The sequence below is a fragment of the Hemitrygon akajei genome, chromosome 5 (genome assembly GCF_048418815.1).
Source record: "Hemitrygon akajei chromosome 5, sHemAka1.3, whole genome shotgun sequence".
Lineage (NCBI taxonomy): Eukaryota > Metazoa > Chordata > Chondrichthyes > Myliobatiformes > Dasyatidae > Hemitrygon > Hemitrygon akajei.
This window is the reverse complement of record NC_133128.1, coordinates 177,668,240-177,691,653: the sequence shown is the minus strand read 5'-3', so window position 1 is coordinate 177,691,653 and position 23,414 is coordinate 177,668,240. Positions and strand designations below refer to the sequence as shown.

Genomic DNA, 23,414 nt, shown 5'->3' with positions numbered 1-23,414 from the left:
CACATTAGCCAGGTTTGACAGAAACCTGTTATATTAAATGACAAATCCCAAAAAGGATGCAACTGTGATATTTCCTTAGACCTTGTTGCATCCAACATCGCTTGAGTTTTCTCAGCACAGTTGTATAATCCTTGTTCATCAATGGTGAGACTGCAGTAAGTGATGCTTGGTTTAAAGATTTCACACTTCCTGTGGTCGTGCTCTGAGCCCATTATCTTCTAATCTTTTTAAAACTGTCTTGAGATTTTGGAGTGTTCTTTGTCATCCTTACTGGTAAAATTATGTCATCTGCGTAACACTGAGTGCTTGTGCAGCCTTGCAGCCCCTGGCCCATAGCTTTCTGCAAGAGCACGGGTGCTGATGCTGCTCCAAAAAATTGATTACAGCAATAAAGCCCTTTGTGAGTGGTTATAGTCAGAAACACTTTGGAATCTTCTTCCATCTCCATTTGTAGTTAGGACTCAGCTAAGTCCACTTTGTTGCAAAGATATCCTCTATCATGCGCAGAGGGCATTGATCTTTTTTCAGTACTGGATTGATAGTGACTTTAGAATTATTACAGTTGCTGACATGTTCACCCTTTTTGACTACTGGAACCTCTAACATTACCCATGGGTTCCACTCAAACTCAGAAAGAATTCCTTCAGCCTCCATGCGATCTAGCTCACTAGGTTCTTCAACATGGATGTATAAGGAACCGGACAGATTTTGTAAAATTTGGATGTGGCATTTTCATTTAACACTATTTTACCCTTGATACATTTGAGTTCTCCAATGCCATCTTTGAATACTGCTGTGGCATCATCCAGTTGGTTTTATTGTAGAGGATGTGACATGCTCATGGATCTTTAGTCAAGTTGTAATTGTAAATGTCTCCACCAATCACATCCCCACATTGCTGGCCCTCTTGTTTTTGTCACATACAAGCTCAATGCAGCTTGCTGGTGGCTGCATTTCACTGTTACAAATCTTATTCCCACAGGAGTTATTTTTTCTCCAGTATAACTTCTTAATTGGATATCTTCAGGCTTCAGTTCAGTATCTTTGAAATGGCATTGAAACTCATTTAGTAGGATGACTGAAACCGCAAAGCAGGTGTCCAATTGCATTTTAATTCATTTGCTCTTCACTTCTGCTGTAAACAATATTGCTTGCTCCTGTTAGTTTTTGCATTGTAAATCTCAAGACAACCCAGTCCTGCGTCACTCTCATCATTGTCAGATTTTTTTCATCATCACCTGGTCTTCCTCTGATGCCATTTTCAAGGAACCATGTACTTAAACTCTCCATGTCCCTATTACCTACAACATTTCCCTGGGCTCAACTACTGTCTGAGCTTCAATTATTGTCCAAAAATGCAACACCCTGCACCTATTCAAATTAAACTCCATTTGCCATTCCTCACCTGATCAAGAATTCATGTAAACGCAAAAAAATCATCTTCACTATCAACAACACCACCTACTTAATTTTACCCGCAATCTTACTTACCGTGCCTTTCACATTTTCATCCGAACCATTGATATAGATCATAAACAGCAATTGTCCCTGCACCAAGCCCTGGGGAATGCTATTAGTTATGGTCCTCCAACCTGAAAAAAACACCCTCCACGATCGCCCTCTGCTTTATACCAGCAAGCCAATTCTTACTGGATCTCATGTGATTTAACTTTCCATAATAGTCTACTATAGCTCCAACCAGCAATGTTAGAGGCAATCATACAGGAGAGATAGTCTTTAAGGGGAAGCAAACAAGATCCAGCAATCAATTTATGGACTCACTGGAATGCAGCTGTTGCAAAGGCTCATTTGCTGGTTGTCTTGAAAAGGTGTATCACAAATGTACTTGATATTGGTTTGTCAAAATGAGCAAAACAGGCACCAATTTCCATCTATTTGTAACTTGCCTTCATGATCTATCACAGATGTGATTGTCAATAGTCTTTCCAGTAAACTAATTATCTATCTCATTTTAGAATCCCGGTCTCCTTAACTTAAAAAAGAGCAATTTTCAGTTTTACAAAGTGTGAAACATAAAATGGATGTTTAATTTATAACACCCCTTTGAAATAATAAAGGATCTAGTGTTTTGAGGAACAACATACTCTATATGTTTATGTTTCGCATATTTTAAAGCACTTGTCCCTTTTCTCCAAGCTCAAATCAACTTAACTAATGAGCTGGATATATGCAAATCTTCTGTAATTATTTCATTCTCCTTAATGGAAATCACAAGTGTTTCTAGTACAAGCTAGATAATATGATTTCTTAACATGCAAGGTGGATTTCAGAAAAATACAATTAGCTTAAAAATATTGGAAATCAAGATTCAATACAGAAAATTTTTTGGCTAGCCCTTACTGTAATCAAGTCATTACCAATGACAGTTTGATTATACACCATATTTTGTCATAATCTGCTCATAATTTGACTTTTGCTGAACAATTTTCAAAAGTTACAAAAGAAGGGTACAAGTACACGGGAAGTAGCGTGACTTCATGACTGCAGGCCAAAGGTCAAGCTATTCACCCCTGGGCCACTGTGTACAGATGTATGGCATTTATGCCAGTCTTATTTAAGTACAGAATATTCAGTAGTGTCACTTTTAGTTCCAAATGCGAGAAGCTACATTCATTAACCAATAGACTGATATCTAGCAAATGTAACCATTTGATTATCACTGCGTATCAAACTGCTGTTACGAAACATCAGCCTAAATTCTTAGCTGCTCGACAGCAATGGGTTGTAAGGTCTTCAGAATACAATTTGTCTTTGTAACCTTAAATTCCATAATCCAGAAAAGAAATTACTGAAAACCACTGGGCCAAGTACAGCTTATTCCACTCCCCACATAAGCAGTCATGAGTGAAATGAAAACCTGACTGTTTCTACAAGGCCCAAACCTTACAGATGAAAACGACCATTTCTTTAACAATGCAGCATTCACTTGTTTTGTTTTTAACCAGAGCAGGAACTTCGATTATATTTAACCTTTTGAGTGGCACATGAGTCTACATCCTGTTGACTCAGAATTTCAAAACTGATATATGGGGTGAAGGCAAAATCATAAGAAATTTATTTCACAGCAAATCTGCCTCTGGGACAATACACACTTGACTGATTGCATTAACACCAACAACGAGCACAGTATTTCTAATATGAAGCAACATCCATTTTACCTGCATTACCACCAGCTTTCACTAGATGGAAATGAAGAACTTTTATCAAACTCGCACATCACAGCTTCATTTGAAGTCGAAGAATGATCTTTAATAGATATTCGTGTTTTTCATCAGGTCTAAAACTAATTTTCCTAGGTTTCAGCAATGATATTGTACAGATTGAGCTATTTTGCCCAAAAATAACTGGCATCAATTTTTTCATGGCCCCATTCTTAACTAAAAACTTTATAAGTCCTTAACGAGTCCTGGCACTCCCCAGGGCTGTGTGCTCAGTCCGCTGCTGTTCACACTGCTGACGCATGACTACGTTACAGGGTCCAGCTCAAACTAGCGGGTGACAAACCAGTGGTTGGCCTTATCAAGAATGATAACGAGACAGAGTATAGAGAGGAAGTGGAGAGGCAGGTGGATTAAGAGTGAGAACAGGCTAAGCAAGAACATGGAGAAGACAAAGAAGACATTGTGGACTTCAGGAAGGTTCAGATGGGCCATCCCCGTCTGTGAATACGTGGCTCCATTGTAGAGAGAGTTAAGTGCACCAGGTTCCTGGGAGTTCACATCATGGATGACCTTAGCTGGTCCCTTGATAGCACAATGATAAAGGACATCATATTATATGTTTGCAGGTTTCACAGACCATAGATTTCCTCAGAGATGCTAGGACTAATCTTCTAAGGTAACTTTGCCAAAGTTAAATTGGAACTGATGTCTGCCTGCATCAATGGAATTTTTACAGCCATTCTCTCAAAGCCTGGACCCTGGGGTAGCAGTAACTACCAAGGGAATGCTTGGCTTTTATTCAGCTAAATCCAATTAACATCATGTATCTGCTCCACACCATCTGCCAAAAGCAGAACCTCCCAGTGGCTATACATTTCAATTCCCATTCCCATACCAACATGTCGGTACATGGCCTCATCTTGTACCAAGATGGGGCCACCCTCAGGGTGGAGGAGCAACACCTTATATTCCATCTGGGTAGCCTCCAGCCTAATGGCATAAATATTGTTTTCTCCTTCTGGATAAAAAAAAAACATTCTCTCTCCCCTCGTCCCTGGGTTACGAACAAGTTCCATTCCTGAGTCCCATCTTTAGGTCGGATTTGTACGTAAGTTGGAACAAGTACATCCGGTATTATTTAGTGTCAGTTAGTCAAACATTTGTCTTAGTATATATTATGTATTTTACCTTTCTATGCATATAAAACACTTAAGAAACATATGTTTTCCAACAAATAAACCACTGCGTTGCTTAGTAATAATTGTAGCTTTCATTGGGGCAGAGCCTTTCACATGTTCCATTATTCTCACTTTATCCTTTAAAATTGTTCCAATCATTGATCGACTGTAGCCTAATGCCTTTCCAATGACCGATGGCGTTTCATTTCTTTCCAAACGCTTTATTATTTCCACTTTATTTTCAATCGCGATCGCTTCCCGTCAGCGGAACAGAAACACTGCGGGCAGCAGACTCTGATCTTCGCCGGCTCCCGAGGTCTGCCGGCTCCTAAGGACCACCGCACCGAATTCCCCGGGTCCTAAAGTTCACTGCACTGAGCCAGGTTAAATGGGACAAGTGGGGGCTGTGCTGGGTATGGGTATTTGATCCTCCACAATATTCCGCGTGGGAATTTAAACTGGAGGTGGCAGTGTTTTTTTTTTACCAAGTCGAGTTGCGAGCTCAACATCAACCTGGCATGGATGGTACGGGAGTCACTGGATCGACATCAACCCGGCACGGGAGTGTTCTTTCACTGGATCGAACTCGGGAACCTCCGTTCTTGAGCCCAGCGCTGATCTCACTGCGCCACCAGCCGACCGGAACAGTGGTCAACCTTAAACCCATTTTATTAGGTACAGAAATGGAACCCAGTGTAGTCTCTGCTGCTGTAGTCAATACACTGCAAGGTTTGACATGTTATGCATTCAGAGGTGCTTTTCTGCACACTACTGTTGCCACACATGGTTATTTGTGTTACTGTCACCTTCAACCCGTCTGGCCATTCTCCTCTGATCTCTCTCATTAACAGGGTGTTTTTGCCCACAGAGCTGCTCCACACTGGATGTTTTTTTTTTGCTTTCTACCCCACTCTCTGTAAACGCTAGAGACTGTCGAGTGTGAAAATCACAGATCAGTTTCCTAGAAACTCATGATGGTCTCTAGAATTTACAAAGAATAGAGCAAAATGCAAAAAAAAATCCAATTCTGTGGGCAAAAACACCTGGCTGAAGAGAAGGGTCAAAGAACGACCTTCCAGTTTAAGACATCGCTGGTGAAGCTCAGCCACTGCTTGCTGGTGACAAATAAAAAAAACAACTAAGTACTTCATTAATAACACTTTTTCTGCTAAACAATCACTGCAAACAAAAGACTGTAACTTCTCTGTCGGAGTTCAGCTTTTGAACCTCCCGTATGAACTGGCATTTTTCCAGTGGAAACTGAAGTCTCGAAGATGCAGGATGACTGTGGCGTGGTGTGTATGGGCCGAATCGAGGCAGTGTGGTCCAGGCTGGAGAGCAGGGAATGAGCTAATTTTTGACCATTCCTAGAGCGAACTTGGAGACAATTCGATTCAGCAGAACTGAGGCAATGCTGGCAGAAGTGATATACAGTCAGAGGCAGCAGGGCCTGGACCCGGGCCTGGGCTGAGAGTGAGGAAAGACACAAGGTTTGATCGATTATCGAAAGACCTGAGCTGAATTGGAAAAGTTGGGTACAAACCAAATTGAGATGGTGGAGCACTGGCCCAAGAGCGTATCGAGTCAGCAGGGTTCAGGCCGACAGCAAGGTCTGGATGATGCCAGGCCAGATTAAAAAGGACAGTGTGACTGGACTAGAGGCAAGGGATGGGTTGGTTCAAATCACTACTCTGCAAAGTTTACTCATCTCCTTGTTGAACTTCAACGTGTGCGAGACACACTCATCTCTGCATTGAATTGTGGCTGTGGCCTGCAAGTATCCATGTGAACTCACTTTTGTGAACCAGTTCAGAATGCTATTTGCTTACTGTTATCGTTTGCACAGTTTTTTTGTCCTTTTTTCGATCTCTTGGGTGTTTGACGGTCTTGTTTTCTATAATGGGTTCTATTGGGTTTCTTTGTTTTGTAGCCGCCTCTAAGGAGACAAATCTCAAGGTTGCATAAAGTAAATATACTTTGATAATAAATATTCTTTGGCTTGAATTTTGGCCAGACTGGTTCCAGCTGTGAAGAAGCCTACAGTAACTTAAACAATCATGCATTACAACAGTCAGTGTTGTGCAGATGAGTATTTCTGAATGCATAACATGTTGAACCTTGAAGTAGATGGGCTATGGATCAGTGGCCATTTAATAGGCATCTCATGCGTGCAGTCTACACATTCTTATCAAACTGCAGACTCCACCCTTCCCTATGCAGTTCCACATCTGCCACTTTTTGCCCACTCTCCTAATCTATCCAAGTCCTTGTTCAGATTGACTGCCGCCACATTAGCATTTGTTGTACTTCTGATGAAATCTGCAAACTTCCCACAACTACTATACCCAAAGTGTGAAAAGACTGTCCACGTTCCTAGATAGCCAAACAAAAATAAGCAAGCATCAATTTAAAATAAAAAGCAATATTTTTTGTTACAAAGTAGATGAGTAAGATTTTACTGACATCAATAGTATGAATGGAGGCAAAGCCCAATCCACTGATTTAAGAAGTTATGTCCATGAGTATATACTAAAATAAAACCATAAGAACTGAAGAGAAAAATTCAATTATATAGATGTTGATACAAAGGGCCCGAAACATCGTTAAGGATCCTTACCCCTATCCCACAATCTCTTTGACCTACCACTGGTAGGAAGGAGATACAAGAGCATCAGGGACTACGATTGTCAGACTGGGTAACAGCTTCTTCCCCCAGGCTGTGAGACCAATGAATACCAGCCACCACCGAGGTCTCGTCACTAGCACAGAGAGCTGTTTACCTCTGCTGCACACTACATGTATTTAGAATATTTCATCAACTTATTTATGGTGATATTTGTTTTATGTGCTGTGCGTGATGTATGTATTGTGGGAGCACTGTGGTCCGGAGGAACATTGTTTCATTTGGCTTTATATATGTACACTCACATGACGATAGACCTGAACATGAGGCCTTTTTAGGGTAAAATAAACACAGCTAATTACATTCAGGTTAAGCAGTTTCCAACTATTACATACTATTATAAATACTGCACAGGATCACAGAGGATTACAGGCTTAGCCAGTTCCATCATGAACACAACCTTCTGCAGCACTGAGGACGTCTTCAAGCGGTGATGCATCAAGAAATTGGCATCCATTCTTAAAGACCTTCAACACCCAAGACACGCCTATTTCTCGTTACTACCATCAGGGAGCAGGTATAAGAGCCTGAAGACCTAAACTTGGTCTGTTTTAAGGCAAACTTCTTCCCCCCTCTCTCAGATTTTGCTTTATTTATTGACTTTTGTAACTATATTCATCTTTATGCCCTGCACTGTAGAGGAAACGCAAAACCAACAATATTTCACAACATACGTCAGTGATGATAAATCTGATTTTGATTTTGAATTCACTACCCCTCCCCCCCATATATCTGGAAACTAAAAGACGTTTTCTCCCAGCAATTCTACAGTAGCACTCACTTCCCTTTGCCGTTGTTTTATTGATATGATCCCACAGCTTGATAAAAGTTTACAGGTCTAAAAATAAATTTAACTGAGCCAGCACTCCCAAGCAACTTGAAATTAGAATTCCACATTTTCAGTAGTCTTTGTGAAAAGAAAGAGCACAAATGTAGAAAGTGTAACTTGTTTAATCTTCTGTGACTACATTATTAATCTTCTGTGATTACATTATTTGTTAAAATATATTGGAACATTTAGGAATTAACTTTATTTCTACAAATTAGAAACTTTCTTCACACTATCGAGGCCTCCAAACAGCTCCTCCAGGTCGCTAAGCCTAAATTAACATTCACTACTCCAATAAATAATCAATAAGAAATAAGCAATAAATATCGAGAACGTGAGATGAAGAGTCCTTGAAAGTGAGTCTGGAGGTTATTGGAACAGTTCAGTGTTGGGCTGAATGAAGCTGAATGAAGTTATCCCTTCTGGTTCAAGAGCCTGATGGTTGAGGGGCATTATCTGTTCTGAACCTGGTGCTGCAAGTCCTGAGGCTCCTGCATCTTCTTCCTGATGACAGCAGCAAAGAGCGGGCGTGGCCTGGATGGTGGGCGTCCACGATGATGGATGCTGCTTTCCTGTGGCCGCACTTTTGTAGATGTGCTCATTGTGGGAGGGATTTACTTGTGATGGGTTGGGCTGTGTCCACTATGTTTTGCGGGCTTTCCCATACCAGGCCGTGATACGACCAGTCAGTACACTCTTCGCCACACATCGAGAGAAGGCTGTCAAAGTTTTAGATGTCATGCTAAATCCTCTGGAAAAGTAGAGGTGCTGCTGTGCTTTCTTTGCAATTTAAAGTTCAAAGTAAATTTATTATCAAAGAACATATATGTCACTTCACACAACCCTGAGATTCATTTCATCTATGGAAGTTTGAGAAAGTTTGAGATGTCGTGCTGAATCTTCACAAACTCCCAAGGAAGTAGAGGTGCTGCCATGATTCCTTTGTATTGTCACTGACCTGCTGGGACCAGGAAAAACCCTCAAAAATATAATACCAAGGAATTTAAAGTTGCTGACTCTCTCCACCTCTGATCCTCCAATGAGGTCTTCTAGTTTCTTCCACCGGAAGCCAATAATCAGCTCCTTAAACTGACAGCACCACTGAATTAGATTTTCAACCTCCTTCTTATGCTGATTCATCACCACTGCTGATGCAGCCTATGATGGTGGTATCATCAGCAAACTTGAATACGGCATTGATTAGCTACACAGTCTTAAGTGTAAAGCGAGTAGAGCAGGGGGCTAAGCATACATCCTGTGCTGACGGAGTTTGTGGAGGAGATGTTGCCAATTCAATGTGACTGGGGTCTGCAGCTGAAGAAATCAAGGATCCAATTGCACAAGGAGATATTGAGGCCAAGGTGTTAAAGCTTGTTGATTAGTTTTGAAGGGACAGATTCTCTAAAATGATTCCACCAAGGAACTTCTGCTGAGCCTCTCCACCTCCGATCACCTGATAAGGACTGGCTCTTGACCGTTCGGCTTCGTCCCCCGACAGTCAGTAATCAGCTCCTTGCTTTTGCTGACATTGAGCTGAGGGGTTGTTGTGAGCACCTCTCGACCAGATTTTCAATCCTTCTTATAAGTCAAGATGGCGCTAGACGGAGACTCCTTTGCTTGCATCTTCGGAAGCAGCTCTATTTCTATCTTTGATATCACTTTTTTTTTCCTTTTCAAGATTCTTTTGAAGACCCTGACCTGGAGTTACACTCTGACTTTGGTTCTTTGCGGAAATGGGCCTCACGACCGGCCGCTTTTTGATATCCCAAGAACGCAGCCTGGAAGACTAGTGCGCCTTCAGGGCGCCTAATCTTCATGGCTCTGAAGATGGGCTGATTCAAGGCCGGTGCCCCTGGCTGAGGCGTCACAGGAGAACACAGAACATCAGGAGCAGCGGGTTAGCTGCCGTGGGCTGTGTGTCCAGAGACCTGAGCCCTGGGGCCGACTCTCTGGGTGCAGAGCTCAGATAAAGCAATACAACAAACTTATAACATCATAAATCAGTGAGTTGCTTGTTATGCCTCCCCTCTAGTTGTGAAACAGGGACACCTCTTTTTCCCTTATTAGGGAGAGAGAGAGAGAGAGCCTGTGGTATGTCGAATTACCGGGTGAACGAGTAGACTTTGGGGTACTGCAAGTCTGTATCTTTATTGATGCTTTGCTGCACGCTTGAGTGCTCGGTGGAGGGTGCTGATGCTTTTTATGCTGGAGTGGGGGGGGGGACGGGAGTTGTTGCTATGCTGCTGCTTCTGCATGGGAGGGGGGAGCTAGTGGGGGGGCTTTGGGGTTCTAACGTTTAACTGTCATTCATTCTTTGGGGCACTCCTCTGTTTTCATGGATGTTTGCAAAGATAAAGAATTTCAGGATGTATATTGTATACATTTCTCTGACATTAAATGTACCTTTGAAACCTATTAATATGCTGATACATCGCCACTTTTCATTTGGCCAAAGACAGTGGCATCATCAGCAAACTTAGATGTGCCACTGAAGCTGTGCTTACTCTCACAGTTGTAATTATAAATCGAGTAGAGCAGGGGGCTAAGCACACAGCTTTGTGATGCAACTGTGCTGATGGTGATTGGGGAGATGTTGTTGCTAATCTAAACTGACTGGGGTCTGAAATTAGGAAATTGAGGACCCAGATGTCCAAGGAAGTCTAAAAGCCTAGGTCTTGGAGCTTATTGATTGAGAAGTGAATGAGCTGTGATTGATTGAGCAGTGGATGTTGTCTATACAGACTCCAGTAAGGCCTTTGACAAGGTTCCACACAGAAGGTTAGTAATGAAGGTTCAATTGTTAGGTATTAATATTGAAGTAATAAAATGGATTCAAATGTGGCTGGATGGGAGATGCCAGAGAGTAGTGGTGGATAACTGTTTGTCAGGTTGGATGCTGGTGACTAGTGGTGTGCCTCAGGGATCTGTACTGGGTCCAATGTTGTTTGTCATATACATTAATGATCTGAATGATGGGGTGGTAAATTGGATTAGTAAGTATGCAGGTGATACTAAGATAGGTGGCGTTGTGGATAACGAAGTAGGTTTTCAAAGCTTGCAGAGAGATTTAGGCCAGTTAGAAGAGTGGGCTGAAAGATGGCAGATGGAGTTTAATGCTGATAAGTGTGAGGTGCTACATTTTGGTAGGAATAATCAAAATAGGACATACATGGTAAATGGTAGGGCATTGAGGAATGCAGTAGAACAGAGTGATCTAGGAATAATGGTGCATAGTTCCCTGAAGGTGGAATCTCATGTGGATAGGATACTGAAGAAAGCTTTTGGTATGCTGGCCTTTATAAATCAGAGCACTGAGTATAAGAGTTGGGATGTAATGTTAAAATGGTACAAGGCATTGGTAAAGACAAATTTGGAGTAATGTGTACAGTTCTGGTCACCGAATTATAGGAAAGCTGTCAACAAAGTAGAGAGAGTACAGAGATTTACTAGAATGTTACCTGGGTTTCAGCACCTAAATTACAGAGAAAGGTTGAACAAGTTAGGTCTTTAATCTTCGGAGCATAGAAGGTTGAGGGAGGACTTGATAGAGGTTTTTAAAATTATGAGGGGGATAGATAGAGTTGATGTTGATAGGCTTTTTCCATTGAGAGTAGGGGAGATTCAAACAAGAGGACATGAATTGAGAGTTGGGGGCAAAAGTTTAAGGGTAACATGAGGGGGAATTTCTTTACTCAGAGAGTGGTAGCTATGTGGAATGAGCTTCCAGTAGAAATGGTAAAGGTCGGTTCAATATTGTCATTTAAAGTAAAATTGGATAGGTATATGGACAGGAAAGGAAGGGAGGGTTATGGGCTGAGTGCAGGTTGGTGGGACTAGGTGAAAGTAAGCGTTCGGCATGGACTAGAAGGGCCGAGATGGCCTGTTTCCGTGCTGTAATTGTTATATGGTTATATGAGAAGATGATAGTATTGAAGGTAGAACTGAAAAGCATCCTGATGTATGCCTCTTCTCAATCCAGATGTTCCAAGGTTAAGTGAAGAACCAATGAAATGGCGTCTCCTGGTGACCTGTTGTGCCATTAGGCAAATTGGAGCAGATCCAAGTCACTCCTCAGGCAGGAGTTGAGATGTTTCATCACCAACCACTCAAATCACTACATCACAGAAATCTTGTTGTCACATATGTCACTTGGTTTTATGTTGTAGGAGGTGATAGCATTCAAGCCAAGCCACAGCTATCAAGCATCCTTCAATGATTCTAGTTTGGTCTGGAATTGCTACTTTGCACTTAAGACGGCTTTCTTGAGGTTGTACCTGGACCTCTCGTGTTTTACTTGGTCACCTGACCTGAACGCCGCTGACCTGGCTGTCAGCAGATTGCAGATCTCTTGGCTTGTCCAGGGCTTCTGGTTTGGGGAAATACTAAATGATTTTGTGGGACACACTCATCCACAACTGACTTTATAAAGCCTGTGACAACCATGGCATGTTCGTTCAGCGGAACTTAGGAGGAATAATGATGCCCAACGGTGACTCCTTTGCTTACATCTTTGGAAAAGCTCTATTTCCACCTTTAATATCTTTATTTTTTTCTTTTCAGGGTTCTCTTGAAGACCCTGACCTGGAGTTACACACAGGCTTCGGTTCTTTGCGGGAATGGGACCCGTTCTCCGGGTTCCACTACTGGCTGTTATTTGACATGCCAAGGGCTTGGCCTGAGAGTCCCGCTCGTGGTTGAAAGCCGAATAGCTCCCGGCTCTGAGACGGGCAGAACGAGGGCCGGTGTCACAGCAGAAGTCAAGTCACTTTTTTATTGTCATTTCGACCATAACTGCCGGTACAGTGCACAGTAAAAACGAGACAACGTTTTTCAGGACCATGGTGCTACATGAAACAGTACAAAAACAATAGACAGTAGTTGCAGGAGTAGGCCATTTGGCCCTTTTAGCTAGCACCGCCATTCACTGTGATCATAGCTGATCATACACAATCAGTACCCCGTTCCTGCCTTCTCCCCATATCCCTTGAATCTGCTATCTTTAAGAGCTCTATCTAACTCTTTCTTGAAAGTATCCAGAGAATTGGCCTCCACTGCCTTCTGAGGCAGAGCATTCCATAGCTCCACAACTCTCTGGGTGAAAAAGTTTTTCCTCAACTCTGTTCTAAATGGCCTACCCCTTATTCTTAAACTGTGGCCTCTGGTTCTGGATTCCCCCAACATCAGGAACATTTTTCCTGCCTCTAGCATGGCCAATCCCTTAATAACCTTATATTTTTCAATCAGATCCCCTCTCATCTTTCTAAATTCCAGTGTATACAAGCCCAACCACTCCAATCTTTCAACATATGACAGTCCTGCCATCCCGGGAATTAATTAATTAATTAACCTCGTGAGCCTAGCAAGAACTCCCTCAATAGCAAGAATGTCCTTCCTCAAATTTGGAGACCAAAACTGAACACAATTCTCCAGGTGTGGTCTCACCAGGGCCCTGTACAACTGCAAAAGGACCTCTTTACTCTTATACTCAACTCCCCTTGTTATGAAGGCCAACATGCCATTAGCTTTCTTCACTGCCTGCTGTACCAGCATGCTTACTTTCAGTGACTGATGAACAAGGACACCTAGATCTTGTTGTACTTCCCCTTTTCCTAACTTGACAACATTCAGATAGTAATCTGCCTTCCTGTTCTTGTCACCAAAGTGGATAACCTCACATTTATCCACATTAAACTGCATCTGCCTTGCATCTGCCCACTCACCCAACCTGTCCAAGTCATCCTGCATTCTCCTAACATCCTCATATTTCATACTGCCACCCGGCTTTGTGTCATCTGCAAATTTGCTAATGTTACTTTTAATCCCTTTATCTAAATCATTAATGTATATTGTAAATAGCTGCGGTCCCAGCACTGAACCTTGCGGTACCCCACTAGTCACTGCCTGCCATTCTGAAAAGGACCTGTTAATCCCTACTCTTTGTTTCCTGTCTGCCAACCAATTTTCTATCCAGTGCAGTGCAGGCATTACAATAAGTAATAAACAGGACAATAGGCACAGTAGAGGGCAGTAAATTGGTGTCAGTCCAGGGTCTGGGTATTGAGGAGTCTGATAGCTTGGGGGGAGAAATTGTTACATAGTCTGGTTGTGAGAGTCCGAATGCTTCGGTGTCTTTTCCCAGACGGCAGGAGGGAGAGGAGATTGTATGAGGGGTGCGTGGGCTCCTTCATAATGTTGCTTGCTTTGTGGATGCAGCGTATAGTGTAAATGTCCGTCATGGCGGGAAGAGAGACCCCGATGACCTTCTCAGCTGACCTCACTATCTGCTGCAGGGTTTTGCGATCCAAGATGGTGCAAATTCCGTACCAGACAATGATGCAGCTGTTCAGGATGCTCTCAATACAACCCCTGTAGAATATGATGAGGATGGGGGGTCGGAGATGGACTTTCCTCAGCCTTCGCAGAAAGTAGAGACACTGCTGGGCTTTCTTTGCTATGGAGCTGGTGTTGAGGGACCAGGTGAGATTCTCCACCAGGTGAACACCAAGAAATTTAGTGCTCTTAACAATCTCTACCGAGGAGCCATCGATGTTCAGCGGGGAGTGGTCGCTCTGTGCCCTCCTGAAGTCAACAACCATCTCTTTTGCTTTGTTCACATTCAGAGACAGGTTGTTGACTCTGCACCTGTCCGTTAGCCACTAAATCTCCTCTCTGTAAGCTGACTCATCGTTCTTGCTGATGAGACCCACCATGGTGGTGTCATTGGCAAACTTGATGATGTGGCTCGAGCTGTGTGTTGCAGCACAGTTGTGGGTCAGCAGAGTGAACAGCAGTGGACTGAGCAAACTGCCCTGGGGGGTCCCCGTGCACTCGTGTGTCGTCCGGGAGGCCAGAAAATCATTCACTGTGGGCCCGAAGACCCAAGGTCTTTGCGATCTTCAGACATAGAGCTCGAAAAAAGTGACAAAACGGATTTATAACAACGTAAACCAGCGAGTTACTGTTATGTCTCCCGCTCGCTGTGAAAATGGGGACACCTCCCTCTCCCTTGCCAGGGAGAAAACCTCTGGGTTGTCGAATGTTGGATAAAATACAAAGCCTTTGGGGTAACTTTGGTCTGTGCCTTCGCCGTTGTTTAGCACATGCTTGGGCTCGGTGATGGTACCAAAGCTCTTTTTTTTTGCTGGTGGGGGGAAAGGGGTAGTTGCTTGTTGCCACTTAACGCGTGGGAGGGGGGAACTGGGGGGACTTTGGGATTCTCATGTTTAACTGTCGTTCATTCTTTGGGGCACTTCTCAGTTTTCAAAGGATGTTTGCAAAGAAAAGCATTTCAGGATGTATATTGTATACATTTCTCTGACATCAAATTGGACCTTTGAACCTCTGAACATGGCTCTGTCCACTGACTCGAAGCAGTCCCACAGCTGCTCCTCTGCCTCTCGCAACTACCTCTTTGATGATATACGGGCAGAGATTTCTTCAGGCAAGCTTTACTGAAATTGCTGGTAATTATCTGAAAGGTGTCGGGATAGGCTGCTTCTTGTTTGCTAATTGCAGTACTCAATACATCAAGTGCTTGCTTAATACCTGCCTTTGGCAATATGTAAAGCAGGAATGTGGTCGCCCACCCTGCTGCAAAAGGCCGTTGTGCTATTTTAGTTTAGTTTAAAATACTGACAAATACAGGGAGGGGTTTGGAGGAAGATGTATTACAGATTATGGAGATTGCACTAAGACAGGACAACTTGGAGGGCTCATCCACCACGACTGGATAGGTATAACTCAGGAATAAGAAAATTGCAACCATTACGATGGGGCATGCAACGCAGCTCAGTACATCACAGAAACCTGCGCCTCCTCCATGAGCACGTGTCTATAACTTTCACTGTCTCAGTAAAACAGCCAGCGTGATCAAGGACCCCAACTTGCTCATTCTTTCTTCACTCCCTCCCACTGGGCAGAAACACGTACAATCCCATTCAGAATCATGAAAGATTTCTTTAAACATTAACAAATATATTCATTCATTGTCCATTTTATCTGAGCAAAATTCACTCCTCTTTCTTATGTGAAGATTCAAAGCTTGAACAGATTTATTTTTTCCAAAAAAATTAAATTTAAAGTTCTAACACATTGTGATCATATTGATCCCACAAATCCTTTACCATGGGATTACTGTGGGATTGATTTTCTCACTTTACACACTGCTTTACTTCGCTCCTCTCAAAACTTCGCACAAGGACTCCCAAGTCCCTTTGTGCCTCAGATTGTTGTGTCTTCTCTCCATTTAAATAATAGTCTACCCTTTCATCTCTTCCACCAAAGTGCATGACCAAACCCTTCCCGATACTGTATTCCATCTGTCATTTCTTTGCCCATTCTCCTAATCTTTCTAATTCCTTCTGTAGCCTCCTTACTTCCTCAAAATTTGCAGAAATCCGTCAATTCCAACATCCAAATCATTATTGTAAAATACATCGGTCTCAACACAGACTCTGTGGAAAACTACCAGTCAACGGCAGCCACCCTTTATTCGCACTCTTTGCCTCCTGCCAATCAGGTTATGCCTCTGTGCCCTGGGTTAAAGATCTAAACTGAGTGGGGGGAAGGGATGCTGGAGAATGAAGGGGAAGGCTAAGTACAAAGAATAGGAGCTGGAGGAACTGTATTGGGGACAACATATTTTGCACCCAAAGGTCATTTGTATACATTCCCAAATAGAATGGCAATGAATAAACATTTTTGGGCTTCCAGCTCGCTACAGGTATTGATTATAACCAATATTTCAATGACAAACTCTGCCATCCTCATCAGAGATGAGGCCTGGCCATGTCTAGACTGGTAATATTGTTACGTACTCGTGACACGTGACAGGGATTGAAGCTATACTGGTCTTGAGGTAATGGTCTTGTGATGGTGGAGTGACGTCATTTTCCCACCAGTAGAGGTCATGAGACAGTTTTTTTTTACAGCGTATAAAAGGAGGACCCCTCTCTGTGAGGAGAGGCAGTTCGTGGCTGGATTTGCCATGCTGACTTCATGCCACTGCGTGATTTAATGTTATGACACAGTTTAGTTGAAAGATGAAGTTTTATCTAATGCCTAAAGTTTAAAAGGTCATTGCCAGCAGTTTCTTTACAATACTGCTAGTTGAGAATCAGTGGAGAGTGAAGATCGGAGTTCCGGAGTTAAAGATCGAGGAGAATTGATTTCGACGGTGAAACAGGTTCGACCTTGTTTGATCCTTATTCGGAAGAAATTCATTGACTGTTCTCGTGTTAATCCCTGCGAAATAGCAGAAAGGATTGGGAACAGTTTTGTAAAGGAAAGGTCAGTGCCTTTAAGCCATTTCGTTTCGTAAATTCTTCGTGGGAAAAAGTTCGATATTGGGAACCGAAGCAACACGACAGAAAAGAGAATTTAAATCGTCTTAAAAACAGTCTCTCCCTTAAATGGACTCTGAGCATTTTGAACTTTTGGCAATACTACATTGAAGAACTGTTTTTGCAACATCGCTTTAAGAACTGTTTAAGCTTCAATGCTTTAAGAACTGTTCAAGCTGCCACACAGCAGCTGACTTCCGGTTACGTCAGTGATTTGTTTACTTTTGGGGGGTTTGTTTTCAGTGTTTAATAAACGTGTTGTTTGTTATATAAACCCCTGCCTAACTCATATATTTATTGTTGCCTGAATCCGTAACAATATTTATATATGTAACGGGGGTTTTTTTCTTTTTCTTTGTTACTGTGTATGTAATCAAAATGGCGTCTTTGTTTTGTTAAAAGTAGGAATGCTGGCGCCTGTGTTAATAGTAGGAGTGCTAGTGTCTTTGTCATGATAAGTGCTGGAAGCTTGTTTGGGACTGTAAACTGATTGTTGGCGGGATTTTGGGGAGTCGGGGCGATGGAGTGAGAGAGAGAGGACGGGATGCTGGAAGCTGGGCGACGGTCCCCGGCCCAAGGTGTTCGGTGATGAGAGGAGATGGAGACAGAGGAGTGTGGAGCGTCTGGTCGACCACCGTGGGGGTCCCAGGAGGCGGGTCGAGGAAGTCGGAGGGGATCGAATGGTGGCCATGAGACTTCAGTAATTGAGCTCCAACGATTATGCATGAAGTGGTTTGGACTTTGATAAGTTTGGCGCCTTTTCTTTTTTTTCTCTTATTCATATATACTGTATCGTTAGTAATCGCTTAGTTATAGTAATCTTTATAAATTGTACTCATTTAATCGCATAAGGTGTACTGTCTGTGTTTTTTGGGCAAGGCGGGGACATCACACAGCATCCACACCAGCTGATTACCCAGTTTGGCGGGGCCGAAGGTTGCTCCCCCTAGACTAGAACGAGTTTGAGCAATGCCTGAGGCGACCCAGGGGTTACATATACTCGTCATCCATCCCTCCTGGTTGGTTAGTCCTTATCCAATCAGGTTTCCGCTGTCCCATCCTTGCTCTTCACATATTTGTAAAATGTGTTGGGGCTTTCCTTAATCCTGCTCACTACGGCATTCTCATGGCCCATTCTGGCTCTTCTAATTTCTTTCATGAGCTCCTTCCTGCTAGCCTTATAATCTTCTAAATCTCTATCATTACCTAGTTTTTTTGAACCTTTTGTAAGCTCTCCTTTTCTTTTTGACTAGATTTACAACAGTCTTTGTACACCACGGTTCCTGTACCCTACCGTCTTTTCCCTGTCTCATTGGAATGTACCTGTGCAGAACTTCACACAAATATCCCCTGAACAATTGCCACATTTCTTCTGTACATTTCCCAGAGAACATCTGTTCCCAATTTATGCTTCCAAGTTCCTGCCTGATAGCCTCATATTTCCTCTTACTCCAAATAAACGCTTTCATAACTTGTCTGTTCCTATCCCTCTCCAATGCTATGGTAAAGGAGATAGAATTGAGATCACTATCTCCAAAATGCTCTCCCACTGAGAGATCTGACACCTGACCAGGTTCATTTCCCAATACCAAATCAAGTACAGCCTCCCCTCTTGTATGCTTATCTACATATTGTGTCAAGAAACCTTCCTGAGCCCACCTAACAAATTCCACCCCATCTAAACCCCTCACTCTAGGGACATGCCAATCGATATTTGGGAAAATGAAATCTCCCACCATGACAACCCTGTTATTATTATACTTTCCAGAATCTGTCTCCCTATCTGCTCCTTGATGTCCCTGTTACTATTGGGTGGTCTATAAAGAACACCCGGCAGATTTATTGACCCCTTCCTGTTCCTAACTTACACTCACAGAGACTCTGTAGACAATCCCTCCAAGTCTTCCTCCTTTTTTGCAGCCATAACACTATCTCTGATCAACAGTGCAAAGCACCCACCTCTGTTGCCTCCCTCCCTGTCCTTTTTGAAACATCCAAAACACAGCACTTGAAGTAACCATTCCTGCCCCTGAGCCATCCAAGTCTCTGTAATGGCCTCAACATCATAGCTCCAACTACTGATCCATGCTATAAGCTCATCCGCTTTGTTCATGATGCTTCTTGCATTAAAATAGACACATCTCAAACCATAGGTCTGAGCGTGTCCCTTCTCTATCAGCTGCCTATCCTCCCTCTCGCACTGCCTACAACCTTTCTCTATTTGTGAACCAACCGCCCCTTCCCTTGTCTCTTCGGTTCAGTTCCCACCCCCCAGCAATTCTAGTTTAAACTCTCCCCAATAGCCTTAGCAAACCTTCCCGCCAGGATATTGGTCCCCCTCGGATTCAAGTGCAACTTCTCCTTTTTGTACAGGTCACTCCTGCCTCAAAAGAGGTCCTAATGATCCAAAAATCTGAATCCCTCCCCCCCCCCCACCCCCCCCGCTCCAATCCCTCAGCCACACATTTATCCTCCACCTCACTCTATTCCTATACCCACTATCACGTGGCACAGGTAGTAATCCCAAGATTACTACCTTTGTGGTCCTGCTTCTCAACTTCTTTCCTAACTCCCTGTAGTCTGTTTTCAGGACTTCCTTCCCTTTTCCCACCTATGTCGTTGGTACCATTATGTACCACAACCTCTGGCTGTTCTCCTTCCCACTTCAGGATATCGTGGACGCAATCAGTAACATTCTAGATCCTTACACCTGGGAGGCAAACTACCATCCGTGTTTCTTTCCTGCATCCACAAAATAGCCTGTCTGACCCCCTAACTATAGAGTCCACTATCACTGCTGCCATCCTCCTCCTTTCCCTCCCCTTCTGAGCCACAGGGCCAGACTCTGTGCCAGAGGTACGGCCACTGTTGCTTCCCCAGGTAGGCCGTCCCCCAACAGTACTCAAACAGGAGTACTTATTGTCAAGGGGGACAGCCACAGGGGTACTCTCTAGCCTCTGACTCCTGCCCTTCCCTCTCTGACTGTTACCCACTTATCTGTCTCCCCAGGCCCCAGTGTGACTACCTGCCTATAGCTCCTCTCTATCACCTCCTCACTTTCCCTGACCAGGTGAAGGTCATCGGGCTGCATCTCCAGTTCCCCAACATGGTCCCTAAGGAGCTGCAGCTCGACACACCTGGTGCAGATGTGGCCGTCAGGAATGCTGGGAGTCTCCCGGAATTCCCACAACTGACACTGAGCACAGAACACCGGCCTCACACACATTCTTCCTGTCTGTATTCTACACAGGTAACCTACCTCGCCTCGACCCGTTATCGCCGAAGCCCCGTTGAGCCAAAGCTTTCCTACTGTGTTTCCCTCTACTCCATCAACTGCTCCTCTGACGCCCACTCTATAAGCTCTCTCCTTTTAAACTCTTCTTGTTGTTCGCGCTGGTTGACGTCCTCACAGTCGTGCCCTGATCAAACTGCTGAAGAAATAACCCTTCTTGATCGTGTGAATAGTCAGTGGCTTTTTCCCAGGGCTGAAATGACTAGCATGAGAGGGCACAATTTTAAGCTGCCTGGAAGTAGGTACAGAGGAGATGTCAGGGGTAAGTTTTTTACGCAGAGAGTGGTGAGTGTGTGGAATGGGCTGCCTGCAACGGTGGTGGTGGAGGCAGATATGATAGGGTCTTTTAAGAGACTCCTGGACAGGTACATGGAGCTTAGAAAAGTAGAGGAATATGGGTAACCCTAGGTAATTTCTAAAATAAGTACATGTTTGGTACAGCATTGTGGGCTGAAGGGCCTGTATTGTGCTGTAGGTTTTTCTATGCTTCTAAAAGTACACATATTGGAGCAAGAGAAATGCACAGTCTTGATACAGTTCATTGTAGAAATACAGCTCTATTCTACTGATCTTGACAATAAATACAAAATGTATTCTGTGCATAAGGAACCGTGATTGCAAGTGAAGCAGGAAACCTGCTCATCAGAATCAGATTCAATATCACTGGCACATGCCATGAACTTTGTGAACTTTGCAGCAACAGAACAATGAAATACACGATAAATAACTATAGAGAAAAAAGCTGCATTACATTAGATATATATATGTCTTTTAAAAAATTAAGTAAGTAGTGCAAAAAAAAACAGAAATAAAACGGTAGTGAGGTGGTGTTCATGGGTTCAATGTCCATTTAGAAATCAGATGGCAAAGGAAAAGAAACTGTTCCTGAATCACTGAAGCTGTGCCTTCAGGCTTCTGTACCTCCTTCCTGATGATAATAACAGTGTGAAGAGGGCATGTCCGAGTGTTGGTTTATACAATATAACCAGCTTTCAGAAACAGTTCTTGTCAAAAAAAAGTTCTAAAATCTAAAGCAAGGCCATATCAAACCAGAATGAGTGAGAGTACCTGGAGATATAATGTAAAAGAAGTCTTTGAAGTCATCCATCCAGACCTCCGCCAGTCGTCGATTGTTCTTGTTAATTACATGCCCCGTACCACCGGGAAATGTATATGGAGTTGCCTTACGGAACACGTGCCCAACATGAGAACACGTAATAATTTCCAGGGAACCACCGCACTGCCATATCTGAGGAACAAAGGAGATTTAAGTTTTATTTGAGCACCATCAGTTCACTTAAATCACCCATGTAAATACAGATCAGAACATCAGTGGGGCTGGGCCTCGTGGTGCAATTTTACCAATACATTTAGAATAAAGGTATGCTGCCAAAGCAAACGATCGGTATAGTTGTGAATGTACTTACACACACATACAGGCCCCTTGCTCAGACATGGGTATGTTCAATGGAATGATCAACATTTAAACTTTAAACTGTAAGAAGTCAAGCACTTCTAAGCATGTGTCATCAAATATGAAGATCCAAAGTTCAAAGTAAAATTTATTATCACAGCACATACATGTCACCAGATACATCCCTGACATCCTTTTTCTGCGGGCATAGTAGCAAATCTATAGAACAGTAACTGTAAACAAACTGCACAAATGTAAATACAAATAAATAGCAATAAATAATGAGCATGAAGTAACAATATAATAGAGACCTTGAATGAGTGTAGCCATCCCCTTTCCTTCAAGTCGCTGATGGTTGAGAGGTAGTAATTATTCCTGAACCTGGTGATGCGAGTCCTGAGGCACCTGTACCTTCTACCTGATGGCAGCAACGAGAAATGAGCATGGCCTGGGTGGTGAGGATCTTTGATGATAGATGCTGCTTTTCTACAGCAGTCTTTCATGTAAATGTGCTCAATAGTTGGGAGGGTTTTACCTGTGATGTAGTTGGCTGAATCGATTACATTTTGTAGGATTTTCTGCTCAAAGGTGCTGTGTTCCCATACCAGGCTGTAATGCAGCCAGTCAGCTCACTTTCCACCACACATCCATAGAAGTTTGCCAAGGTTTATCATGATATGCCAGACCTCCGCAGACTCCTGGAGGAAGTAGAGGCGCTATCTTGCTTTCTTCACAATAATATTTATGTGATGGGTCCAGGACAGGTTCTCTGAAATGCAGTGGTGACACCCAGGAATTTAAAGTTACCGACCCTCTCTAGCTCTCATCCACTGATGATTACTGGCTCATGGACTTCTCTACCTTTCCTGAAGTCTACAATCCATTCTAAATTTCCTGAACAAGAGACAGGGTACAGTCGGGAGATTTTACACAGTGCAAATGTGAGTTGTCACTTCTCAAATCCTATACAGGATCATATACCCCATTTATTTTTGTGATATTTGTAAAGTAATTGGAACACAAAGATGAAGGCTTGGATGGCGTTTACTGGGGGTTGAGCATTGAAAGCCAGGTATGGGTGGAATCATCTAGGTAACAATGGCAAACTTGAGGTTTTGAGCAGTGCAAGTGCCAAGGTAGAGGTGAGTGACATTGCTGAGGTACAAAGAAAGAAACTTTAAAATGTGCTCCAAAACTCATCTCAGCATTAAGTGCACAGTCAAGATGGGGCACAGTCCAATTTTGCCTCAGGCAGATGCAAATGACAAGCAAAGTAGGAGGTAAAACAATATTCACAAAGTGTTGGGAATGCCTGCTCTGCTATTAGTAACAATATAATAAGGAGATGGAGTTGATGAAGTGAGAATCAACGAACATATGGACTTGAAGCTCTGTTTCCTGATGATGTTGACGAAGCCAATAAGAAACAAAGCCTAGATTCTCATGGGACAATACAGAGCAGATAAATGTACGTAGAAGGAGGAAGTGAGCTTTG

General features: G+C 43.1%; 1 protein-coding gene across 3 annotated transcripts in view; it reads right to left on the bottom strand.

The window, feature by feature from the left end:
- The window catches only part of galnt13 (polypeptide N-acetylgalactosaminyltransferase 13), a 376,169-nt gene that overhangs the window by 54,100 nt on the left and 298,655 nt on the right, over positions 1–23,414 (bottom strand). For all 3 annotated transcript variants that reach the window (XM_073047335.1, XM_073047334.1, XM_073047333.1), the window contains exon 8: positions 21,574–21,754. In XM_073047335.1, coding sequence (XP_072903436.1) covers positions 21,574–21,754 — 181 coding nt within the window. The remainder of the gene's footprint in view (positions 1–21,573; positions 21,755–23,414) is intronic.